General features: G+C 45.8%; 1 protein-coding gene across 5 annotated transcripts in view; it reads right to left on the reverse strand.

Moving 5' to 3' along the window:
- The window catches only part of ADAMTSL1 (ADAMTS like 1), a 901,468-nt gene that overhangs the window by 73,470 nt on the left and 815,918 nt on the right, over positions 1 to 12,080 (reverse strand). For all 5 annotated transcript variants that reach the window (XM_032392420.1, XM_032392419.1, XM_032392418.1 and 2 more), the window contains 2 exons: positions 10,360 to 10,488; positions 1,780 to 1,959 (listed from right to left, as the gene is read on the reverse strand). In XM_032392420.1, the coding sequence (XP_032248311.1) occupies positions 1,780 to 1,959; positions 10,360 to 10,488 (309 nt within the window). The remainder of the gene's footprint in view (positions 1 to 1,779; positions 1,960 to 10,359; positions 10,489 to 12,080) is intronic.

Here is a 12,080-nt window from a genome sequence, read left to right on the forward strand (position 1 = left end):
ATTCAACATAGTACTAGAAGTCCTAGCCACAGCAATCAGACAACAAAAAGAAATAAAAGGCATCCAAATCGGCAAAGAAGAAGTCAAACTCTCACTCTTTGCAGATGATATGATACTTTATGTGGAAAACCCAAAAGACTCCACCCCAAAACTGCTAGAACTCATACAGGAATTCAGTAAAGTGGCAGGATATCAAATCAATGCACAGAAATCAGTGGCATTCCTATACACCAACAACAAGACAGAAGAAAGAGAAATTAAGGAGTCGATCCCATTTACAATTGCACCCAAAACCATAAGATACCTAGGAATAAATCTAACCAAAGAGGCAAAGAATCTGTACTCAGAAAACGATAAAATACTCATGAAAGAAATTGAGGAAGACACAAAGAAATGGAAAAACATTCCATGCTCGTGGATTGGAAGAACAAACATTGTGAAGATGTCAATGCTACCTAGAGCAATCTACACATTCAATGCAGTCCCTATCAAAATACCATCCACTTTTTCCAAAGAAACGGAACAAATAATCCTAAAATTTGTATGGAACCAGAAAAGACCCCGAATAGCCAGAGGAATGTTGAAAAAGAAAAACAAAGCTGGCGGCATCACAATTCCGGACTTCCAGCTCTACTACAAAGCTGTCATCATCAAGACAGTATGGTACTGGCACAAAAACAGGCACATAGATCAATGGAACAGAATAGAGTTTTTTTTTTTTTTAAAAGGCAAGACAAAAACAAGCTTTTTTACTGCATCCCACCAAGTTCCAGACTCCCTGGGGCAGATAAGCCCAGGGTCCCTAGTCCAGGGGATGGAAGGATTATTGTTCACAACATGGCAGAGTCCAGCACTGGGCAACAGTGAATATTAGATGGTATCCCAGTGGCTGTTATTTCTAATATCTGTGTTATGCCAAGAACTGTGTTAGACTCTTTAGTCAGGGGTTCTTATATTTGGGGGTACTATAGTCTGAGTGTCTGTGTCCCTTCAAATTCATAGGTGAAGTCCTAATCCCCCAAGGTGATGGTATTAGGTGACGGGGCCTTTGGGAGGTGAGGCGGAGCCCTCACAATGGCCGTTAGTGCCCTTATACACGAGACCCTGGAGAGCTGGCTTGTTCCTTCTGCCATGGGCGGAGACAGCAAGAAGCCAGTGGTCTAACCCAGAGAAGGGGCTTCAGCAGAACCCGACCATGTTGGCATCCTGATCCTGGACTTCCAGCCTCTAGAGGTGTGAGACATAAACTTCTGTTATTATAAGCTGCCCAGTTTGTGTTTTGTTTTAGCAGCCTGAAAGGACTAAGACACGGGGGTACCCATGTGGACTTTAGGTAGGCTGGACTATGAGCTTCCTGAAATTCTATGAAAAATTTTATATGTATGAATTTTTCTGGAGGGGGTCATCAATAGTTTTCATTTGATGCTCAAAGAAGTCCTTAATGCATAAGAAATTAACAATAACTTCTTTACTTCTTGAGCCCTGGCTGACAGCCGCCTCCCCCTACATGGACAATCCCCATCGTGCATCCACATCAAGACCAGCATCTAAGGCTCAGTAAGGTAACTGAGTTGCCCAAGGTCACACAAGGTCACACACTGAATAAACAGTAGAGCCAGCATTCAAAATGATGTCTGCCTGGCCCCCGAGTCTGTGTTCTTTCTACTGGAAGGCCCTAAGGTGGGAGGAAGGGAAGGCATATTGCTTTTATGTAATTAAACGGATCAGGGATAAAGGGAGGGGGAGGGTGGGCTAGACGGTCAGCCTCGAGGTGTTTACCTAGGATCAGCAGCTGCGTGTTCTCAGTCAGCTCTCCATGGACATTGGCTGCCCTGCAGGAGTACAGGCCCTGATCCGAGGGGGACACGTCTGTGAGCAGCAAGGAGCCCTCGTGCCCATGGGGAGGGGAGCCCAGTTTGCTTTTATTCCTGAACCAAGTGACTTCAGCTTCAGGCACACCTAGGAAGAAAAAAAATAAACACATCAGCAAAACACACTCAGGTGACCCCGGAGGCAGTTACCACCGCTTGGTGGACCCTCCCAGGGGCTACTCTGCAGGAAGCATCTGCATGGGCGTCTTCTACCATCCTCTGGCCAAACTAAATAATACCTGCGACCTCTCCGTGGTCTCGAGAGCTTTAGCCTTTTAAAGCTCACACTGAAGAGGCAGGAAGAGAGAGGCCAGTTAACAGAACAGGAAGTGGGCAGCTGGTAAAGGGCACTTGCCAAGATGGAAGGAAAGTACCCAAAACTTTGTGGGTGAAAGCAGGGATAGACATAAGCCCCAAATCTATACAGCGGTGAAAGTGAATGATTGACAAGTACATGAAACAAACATTAAGTAAGAAAAGCTGGACGCAAAAGAGTACACCCTGGATGATCTCATTTCTGTAAGTGACAAACAAACCTGATAATATCAGTCTACGCTGTTAGTAGTCAGGGTGGTGGCTCCTGTGAGAGGGAGGGACAAACAAGGAGGCATTGAGACTAAGCGGGGACAAAGGGCTCGGTCGCGGGTAATTCTCTGGTTCCTGACCCGAGGGCTGGTTTGGTGGGCTTGGTACCTTTATGATATGTCTCCTTTTCTGTACAGATACTACACTTCAGTGAAAAGTTAAAAGCTATAAAATATTAGTATTTTGTCTAGTATGAACCAGACAAAAGAAAGCTGCTGGAACCTTACCAGAACTGACACTATACATGGAAAACACGCTTGTAATTTTTGGATCCTACGTATTTTCTTAGAACAAGAGAACACAGAGCTATGGCCATAGCACCCCAGAGAAAGAGACAAAAGAAAGAGACAAAAAGAAAGTACTCTGTTCTTTCTTCAGTCCAAGATTCGTGTTTGTGAGAGGGAGTTGGGGAGGGTGTGTATGAGTTAGGATGGAGTACCTGCCTTTGGAAGTTGGGCTCTGTCCTTTAGGGGCGTCACTGATTGAATGTGTTTCTCCACAAATTCATATTTTGTTACATTCTAACCACCTCCAATGTGATAGTATTTGGAGGGAATTAGGTTTAGGGGAGTGGGGTTGTCATGATGGGATTAGTGCCCTTATAAGAAGAGACCAGAGAGCGAGCCCTCTCTCCCTCCATCGTGTCAGGACGTGGTAAGATGGAGGTCTGCAATCCAGGAAAAGAGCTCTTAACAGACCTGCATGGGCTGGCGCCTTGAGCTTGGACTTCTCAGCTTCCAGCACTATGAGAAATATATTTTGGACATTTAAGCCACCTCGTCTATGGATATTTTGTAATAGCAGCCTGAGTAGGCTAAGACAAGGGGGCAGCCGTCGTGCTTTAGGAAGTTCCCTGGTGGTTGCCATGCTGGCAAGCAGGCCCCGGGCCAGGACAAGCCTTCTGAGATAGTCTGCATAGGGGACCCCGCAGGAGGCTGAGCTCGGAGTGGGTTGGGAGACAGAAAATCTGTGGCATCAATTCACAGGTCTCTGGGGAGCAGAAAGCTCCATTCCCCGCCACTCAGCCTGCTGGCCCAGTTCAAAAAGTTTACTCAGAGCTCTTGGGTGTATATCCAGGGTATGTTAATAATGTCAAATCCCGGTCAATGGGGGTCAAAGCCAGGAAGAGTCAAAGGGTTTGATCTTTTGTCCTGTGCTTTTCTGAGTTGGGGCTACATGCTGCATTTGGGGCAAGGACAGTGTTGCCCTTAATGGGCAGCCTAGTGGTGAGGACACAGACGTCCTCAAGGGATTGCCTGTGTACCTGTTACTTGTCCTTGAATCTGCTGAACAGAATCTGCCAGCAGTCTACTCTGTAACACCCAGCTCAGTGGCCGCCCTAATTATGGCCCCCTGGGCACTTGCTGCTCCTGAGCTCCCAGCAGGAGGAAGTGGGGTGGAGGCGGGAAGGTGGTCTCACACTCCCTCAACAATGATGAACTGCCTCGTGGGAATTCACCGGTATCCTGCCTGCTCAGCTGCCTCAGGTGGGCCTGGAGCGGTGCCCCAAGGTGGTGGTCAAAGTGTCTGGCCAATCTGTAGAGCCTTCCTCCCTATTACAAGGACCAGAGGAGTGATTCTCTCGTTTTCTCTTTTCTCCCAATTACTAATAATTTAATGAAAACCACTAAGAATCACCAAACTGGCTGGAAGGAGGAGGCAGGGCTGCTGAAATGGGATAAAGACTCAGATACTGCAAGCCTGGCACATCGGGAGAGGCATACCTCATGATGCCTGATGCTCAAATGCAGGACAAGGACCAGGCTGGCCCGGCCTCAGAGTATACCTGGACAGAAGAGGCAGGTAAGGGGCAGAAAAGCTGATTTTTCATTGCAGCACCACTAGGGAGAGCAAGAGCATCATGATGTCTAGCCATGCTAGCTTGGACTTTGGACCTTGAGCTTAGTTTTTACGTAAAAAAAAAAAAAAAAAAAAAAAAAAAATCCACAGCATTCAAGAGAAAGCCTCCGAAAGGTAAGCTAAAGAAAACATTCCCTGCCATTTCTGTCCTGAAGACACAAGGAGAATCAAGGTCCTACAAGTCATTTTCTGTCAGTATTTCCCTTGTTACGAAGCGCTCACACGCAGCGGGTAGGTTGGCATGTTCTTTTGAAGAGCGCTGTGGGTAGCAAGCACACAATCCCCGCTAGGACCTAAGACTGTTCTAGAGCAAGGCAGGTAGAGTAAGGGAGCTGGACTAAAGGGGCCCTCGGTTCCACGAAGTCAACGGGGGAGCGAACACGCTGTCCACCACTGTGCTGATAGGAATGGTGCGTGTGTCTCCAGCGCCGACACGCCCGAGGATCTCTGCAACATGGACAATCCTGCAGCAAGTCTCGCGGCTACTCCCAGTGCACCCTTCTCTGGAAGGGCCCGTGCTCCTGCCCGACAGCCAGAGGCAGAGACACGGAGGAGAAGAGAGGAAATTGGGGGGTGTGGGGGGGTGAGAAACAAGAGGCAGAGGGAGAGAACCCAGGCCCTGAGAGAGACCTGGAGCCATTTCTCACTTCCCCAGGAAGTGGGTCCAAGCCTCTTCCATTCCCTTAATCACTCTGCCTCATGCCCCCCCCCCCCCGCCCCCATGAAATCGGAGTGTTTGCCAGCATAAGACAGGTGCTTATCAAAAGGACTGAATTCTCCAGGTAGGGTAGGGGGTGGGGGGCTCATGGGAGAAATGCAAACGTTCAGGGTAGCAAGGGGTCGAAGGAGGTTACCTCCAGTCTCTGTACAGCTAAAACCTTAGAGAAGTGATGGCTATGCCAAAGGGAGAGAAATTATGTAGGACTCGTTCTTTAATATATTTATTAGCAAATCTCTGTCAGGCTCACTCCAGCATGGACCTGCATCGAGAATTTGCTGATGGAGGAGTTGTGTCTGGTGGCACATGTTGGGGGCTTCCTGCCTGGGACTGTGGGCCTCAGGCAGAGGGTGACACCAAAAAGATACTTTAGAATCTCTTTAGTCTCTTTCACAACTGACTCTGACATCTTTCAAACATAGAAGAAAGGAAGAGGAAACATTAACGAGGCCTCAGAGAGCTTTTTTCCCTTTTTTTTCCCCCTCAAGAGATGATAATGAGCCTGAAGAGAACATCACCAGCCATTGTTTAAGCCAGAGTCCCTTGAAAAGGTACCAGATACACATGCCCAAGACCAACGTTCAGAATAGCTGAACACAGGGAGTGCACGATGGTCAGGGACTGTGCAAAATATCCTGAACATGTGAGAGGAGAAACAACACTTGGTGAACATTTGCTATAAGCCAAACATTTTATAAAGATAATCATATTGTTCAAAGAGATGAAAAAATCTGCCTAAAGTGATGTTAGTTTGAATCCCTGACTGATTACGTGGGGACACAGCCTCTGTCTCTCCCTACACCTCACCCCATGGCCAATCAGTGGCCTACAAATGGCAGGGTGGAGATCCACACTCATCCATTTGATGCCACGGATCCCCACCTTACCCTGTGCACCACGCTGCCTGCCCCTGGACCCAACTGCCTCTTCAGAGAAGATCAGAAATGCTACGCTACTCTTTCTGAGAGCGCCGAACCCTAACCACTAGACCACCAGAGATATGCTACTCTTTCTGGATCATCAAATTCTTATTTTCTACTCTAGAATGAACCTTTCTGCTGGAGCTGTAACACCAAGATTATTGTGAGGAGGGGTTTCTAGAACCCATGTGTGCTGCCTTTGTTAGCTCTCTTCTTGTTGAGAAGCTGGTCAGGTTGTGGGAGACTTTTTTTTTTTTTCCTAGGCTGTTGTGATGTGACCACACATTTTACCAAAAGAAATGTCTAAAAAATGACAGAAAAGATACTCTACCACAGAACACAGTCCAACGCTATGTTGTTGACAAGTTACTTGGATAGGCTCCACAGTCTGGCCTCCCTGCTATGATCTGTGTATAAAACAGAGGAGGAAAAAACCCTGCTTTGCCTTTTTCCCTTTGGTGGCATATCTTATCAACAACACAATGCTCTCCCTGTTGCTTGAAAGAATCAGTAAATGAGTCTGGTCATAATGGGTTGTAACTTGAGATGATTATAAGGATTAGTGCCTTTCATCTCCACGGGGCTGCCAGGTAGGGTGATGCTGTAATATTCTTTTTTCAATCCCACACAGGATATTCTTGCTAACCAGACCACTTGTTATATTTGGAAGGCTGCTTGCACCACACAGCCTGTCAGCATCTCGAGCTGGGGTGTCCACTGAAAGGTGCACCTTGACATGATGCCCTTGAGCAGCTTCTTCCATGGCTTGGTGCAAGAAAAGGAAAGGATACAGTAACTAAAACGTCAGCCGTGGCAATTATTCTAAAGAACCACGGAAGTCTGGAAAGGAGGTTTTCAGCCTTCCACATTTCTCTGTACTGATTGGGGCAGACATTGATAGTGGTTCACCAAACCGGTTTCCCTCTTTTGCCTGGGTGCCCATCCAGGCCATGTTGCTCAATATCCCTTGTGGTGGGGAGTGGCCAGGTGACAAGAGGGACTGTGAGAAGTGGTAATATGTGTTGCTTCCAGGTGTGGCCCTTCAAAGCCTTCCCAACCACCCTCCACGCTTTTCTTTTCCCCCTCTTCTGGTTGACAGGTTAGAGATAACCCCTGGGGAGACCTTGAAGGGCATGTGTTAGAGCCACAAGCATTCCATGACCCTGACTGTGTGGGGCAGCCAGCTCTCTGGACTCTTATGTAAATAATAATAAACTTCTATTGTGTTTGATCCATGATATGTTTGGGGGTCTACTTATTAGCATAATCTAGCCTACCTTAATGAATATACTACCTGTCACTGATTCCTCAACTATTTATTTCTGCATCACCAGTCCTAACAATTTTATCTCTGAAGTCCTTCAAAAACTTCCTTTGTTCTTAGAAGAAAATCCCAAATTGTACCATAATCTATGAGAGCATGTAAGATCTAGCCCCTGTCTGCTCTCCCCCACCCTTCAGCCACAGGTCATGCTACTTTCTTCTCTGTTGTCTGAACTACAGCCACCCCAGCCATATTCTACTCCTTTAGAGGCAACCTGCTCTTTCTTTCTTTTTTTTTTTTTTTAAAGATTTTATTTATTTATTTGACAGAGAGAGACACAGCGAGAGCAGGAACACAAGCAGGGGGAGTGGGAGAGAGAGAAGCAGGCCTCCCGCAGAGCAGGGAGCCCGATGTGGGACTCGATCCCAGGACCCTGGGATCACGACCCGAGCCGAAGGCAGACGCTTAACGACTGAGCCACCCAGGCGCCCCAGCCTGCTCTTTCTACTTCAGGCCCTTTGCACATGCTGGTCCCAATGACTGAAACACTCACTCCTCCCCCAACCCTTTATCTTCTACTAGGTCTCCTGAACTTTTCTCAAGTAGAGAAAAAGTATGGGAGTGATACACTGGATTGGATCACTTTTCAAAAAGAATGCTCATCATACTCATTGCTTAATATTTGTTATGTTTAAGGGTTGGGAAGAATTTGTGAGGCTGCATCTTACAAGGTAAAGCATATATGTATAAAAAGTTATTTAATGAGAAACTGCTAACAACTCATACATAGAGGACATGAGTTACTCTACATAAATTATGTAATATTCTTAATATGGACTATAAAATAGCCATTAAAATTACACCATAAGAGAGCCATAGAGCCACTTGTATTAGTAAAGTAAAAGTCATTCCTACTGCTATTGCGCATTACAACACTCAGTATTTTGATGGGAGACTCAGCTCAAGGATGATTTCTTTGTCCAGCAAATTCACAGACCAACTGTGTAATCAAAAGCAGGCTCTTGCCCACCACTTTGAATAAATACCTTATTTAACAAAAGGCATAATGACAAAGATACACAGATTTATTTTAGTCAACCATGATTAACACACATAGTTCTATGCATAAAAATCAAAATAAAGACTGTCATGTGCAGGGCCAGGCAAAAAGTGGGCATGACAACCTGAGATCTCACGATGAGGTCACCAAGAGCGAGTCTCTGGATGAAGTCAGGGAGACAGGGCACCAAGTGGCAAGAAAGAATTGGCCAAAGCTGGTTTTAGTGTCCCTGGTTCCCCATGGTAAATGCTTCCTCACCTGGATTCTGGTTCTCTCAGTCTCCTTTAAGCGCCCACTTCCTTGTTGCATGCCCCCTTGCTCTCCATTCTCACTCCTACCCGTCTCATCTCTCAAGAAGAGATCTAGCATGGTCCATTATATCTCCAGTCAGTGTTGTGTCTCTGGGGCACATGTTCACAGTGGTCCGGGGTGGGGGATGATGGTTGTGCACAGCAGGCCCCCCATGCACCATCAGTCCCTGCATGAAGGCCAGCTCCTTCATGGGAAGCCTTGTCAGAGGGTTTGTCTCCTCCTTATCTGGGAGGGCCAGGCCGGAAGGGATATGACTGAGGAAGGTTTCACGAGGCTGGACACACAGGCCAAGGGAAGTGTTACAAAGAGAAGCTAATGTATGATGACAGAGATAGATTTATAGTTCTGATTTCCTGGAGCTACCAGAATATTTCAGAGAAAACCAGACTGACTGTTCTTTGGAAACAACATGCTTTAGTTGGGTTATGCGGCCTATAAATCACAGGCGGAGGTAAAACCTCCGATTTTGGGGTGGAGATTTAGGATCAAAGAAAGCCCCAGAGAAGGGCTGCCACCGCCTGTCCACTCTGTCCACTGAGTATGGCCAGGGAGCCCGGCTTTGGGTTTGCCACAGAAGGGGATATCTGATGAGGATGGCAATCAGGGGCTGGAGCTGGGCCCTAGAACAGCAGCTGTTCATTTCTGTGCACTGTGGGCGTGAAGACCCTTAGGGTAGATATCACCCACTAGTGGTCCAGAGGAAGGGAGAATCAGCAGCTGGGCTTTGTTTGGCTCTGTGTTGGTGTTTTTGCCTTTTTAATGGAAGGTAAATACCTTTATAAAGAACATACTACTACCTCCTCTTGTCTACTCCTTCTCTGCTTCCTTCTGACTTTCTGTTCCTTATAGGCCTCTGAGTTTGCAAGGCCAACTGGAGGGCAATTCCTATATATCACAGCTCCTAATAGCACTGTTTTCGTTCATGACTCCTACCCACTTCTGATGAGAGTAAGGTCCAGATTCCTGTTGGTTTTACCTCTGCCCCCTCTCTATTGTTCCTCCACCCTTTATCTTTCCATCACCACTGCCCTGAGTTTGGGCCCCCATTATCTCTTCTCTAAACTACCAAGACAGCTTTTTTTTTTATGATTTAAGTTTTAAGTCATCTCTACACCCAACACAGGGCTTGACCTCACAAACCTGAGATCAAGGGTCACATGCTCTGCCCACTGAGCCAGCCAGGCACCCCGACTACTAAAACAGCTTCTTAACTGGCCTCTCCGTCCCAGTATTTCCTATCTTCAATCCATTTTATGCACTGCTGTTGGCTTACTCTTCTGGAAGTCTGGCTCCTTAATGCCACTCTCTGTCTGCCTTTTTCTGAACTCCTTGGCCAAGCATTTAAGGTCTTCCATGGCGCAATTGCAACCCAGCATACTAAAGCTTAAGCCCCTCCACGCCATTTCTCTACTCTGGGCCCCAGCCAGACCAAAGCACACACTGTTCGCTTACAGTCTTGGGCTTTCCTACTTCCATGAATTTTTCACACTCATTTGTTCACTTGGAACACTCTTTGCTTCCATCTTGGCACATGCAGTGTGCAAGGCTGAAATAAGAAACCACCTCCATCCCAGCCAGAATTCATCTTTCCTCCTCTAAACTTCTGTAGCATTGTCCATTTTCAGGGTGACTGAGGTTTTTGCCTTAGCTTTCCTACTAGCCCTAAGTCCCTGAGAGTAGAATCTGTATTTATCTTTGTATCCCTCAACCTAGCACAGGGTTCCATTAATATCTGAACAGATGAATTACCACATGAATGCATTTCTCACCTGCAACTTGGCAGTTAATTGTTACATTCACTCCTTGTACTGTTTTGATGGTGCTTCCCACATCAACTGTGATGGCAGGCTCCTCGGTGTTGATCACAGTCCCTCGTGATGTCTTCACTAGTGGTTTTCCTGAAGGTGGGAAGGAATGTGAGATTTTACTAGATGGTGGCTGTAGGCTTGGGGTGTTCCCTTGAAACATGGGCTGACCCACAATGAACAACTGGTATACCCAGGTTTTTCCCACTAACCATGTTTTCCTTTGAAAAAAACTGTAACTGCGTGATATAGAAACCATCCACCCACCCAACTCATCCACCATAGAATTGTCAGGAAAAGAACATAGATTGAAGAATCTGAGGATGGAGCATAGTATCTAACAAGCTGGGATGATTTGTGCATTTTATCATTAAATTTATAAATGATATTTCTCTTATTTTTTAAAGCCTTTTTTAAAAAAGATTTTATTTTTCTTTTTAATTTTATTATGTTATGTTAGTCACAATACATTACATCATTAGTTTTTGATGTAGTGTTCCATGATTCATTGTTTGCATATAACACCCAGTGCTCCATTCAGTACGTGCCCTCCTTAATACCCATCACCAGGCTAACCCATCCCCCCACCCCCCTCCCCTCTAAAACCCTCACTTTGTTTTTCAGAGGTCATAATCTCTCATGGTTCATCTCCCCCTCCGATACCCCCCCTTCATTTTTCCCTTCCTACTATCTTCTTCTTTTTTTTTTTTTTTAACATGTAATGTATTATTTGTTTCAGAGGTACAGGTCTGTGATTCAACAGTCTTACACAATTCACAGCATTCACCATAGCACATACCCTCCCCAATGTCTATCACCCAGCCACCCCATCCCTCCCACTCCCACCACTCCAGCAACCCTCAGTTTGTTTCCTGAGATTAAGAATTCCTCATATCAGTGAGATCATATGATACATGTCTTTCTCTGATTGACTTATTTTGCTTAGCATAATAGCCTCTAGTTCCACCCACGTCGTTGCAAATGGCAAGATTTCCTTTTATTGATGGCTGCATAATGTTCCATTGTATATATATACCACATCTTCTTTATCCATTCATCTGTTGATGGACATCTTGGCTCTTTCCATAGTTTGGCTATTGTGGACATTGCTGCTATAAACATTGGGGTACACGTATCCCTTCGGATCACTACATTTGTATCTTTGTGGTAAATACCCAGTAGTGCAATTCCTGGGTCGTATGGTAGCTCTATTTTCAACTTTTTGAGGAATCTCCATACAGTTTTCCAGAGTGGCTGCACCAGCTTGCATTCCCACCAACAGTGTAGAGGGGTTCCCCTTTCTCCACATCCTCACCAAATCTGTCGTTTCCTGACTTATCAATTTTAGCCATTCTGACTGGTGTGAGGTGGTATCTCATTGAGGTTTTGATTTGGATTTCCCTGATGCCGAGCGATGTTGAACACTTTTTCATGTGTCTGTTGGCCATTTGGATGTCTTCTTTGGAAAAGTGTCTGTTCATGTCTTCTACCCATTTCTTGATTGGGTTATTTGTTCTTTGGGTGTTGAGTTTGATAAGTTCTTTATAGATTTTGGATACTAGCCCTTTATCTGATATGTCATTTGCAAATATCTTCTCCCATTCTGTCGGTTGTCTTTTGGTTGTGTTGACTGTTTCCTTTGCTGTGCAAAAGCTTTTTGTCTTGATGAAGTCCCAATAGTTCAT

Source organism: Phoca vitulina, unplaced genomic scaffold (assembly GCF_004348235.1).
Source record: "Phoca vitulina isolate PV1807 unplaced genomic scaffold, GSC_HSeal_1.0 scaffold67, whole genome shotgun sequence".
Classification (NCBI taxonomy): domain Eukaryota; kingdom Metazoa; phylum Chordata; class Mammalia; order Carnivora; family Phocidae; genus Phoca; species Phoca vitulina.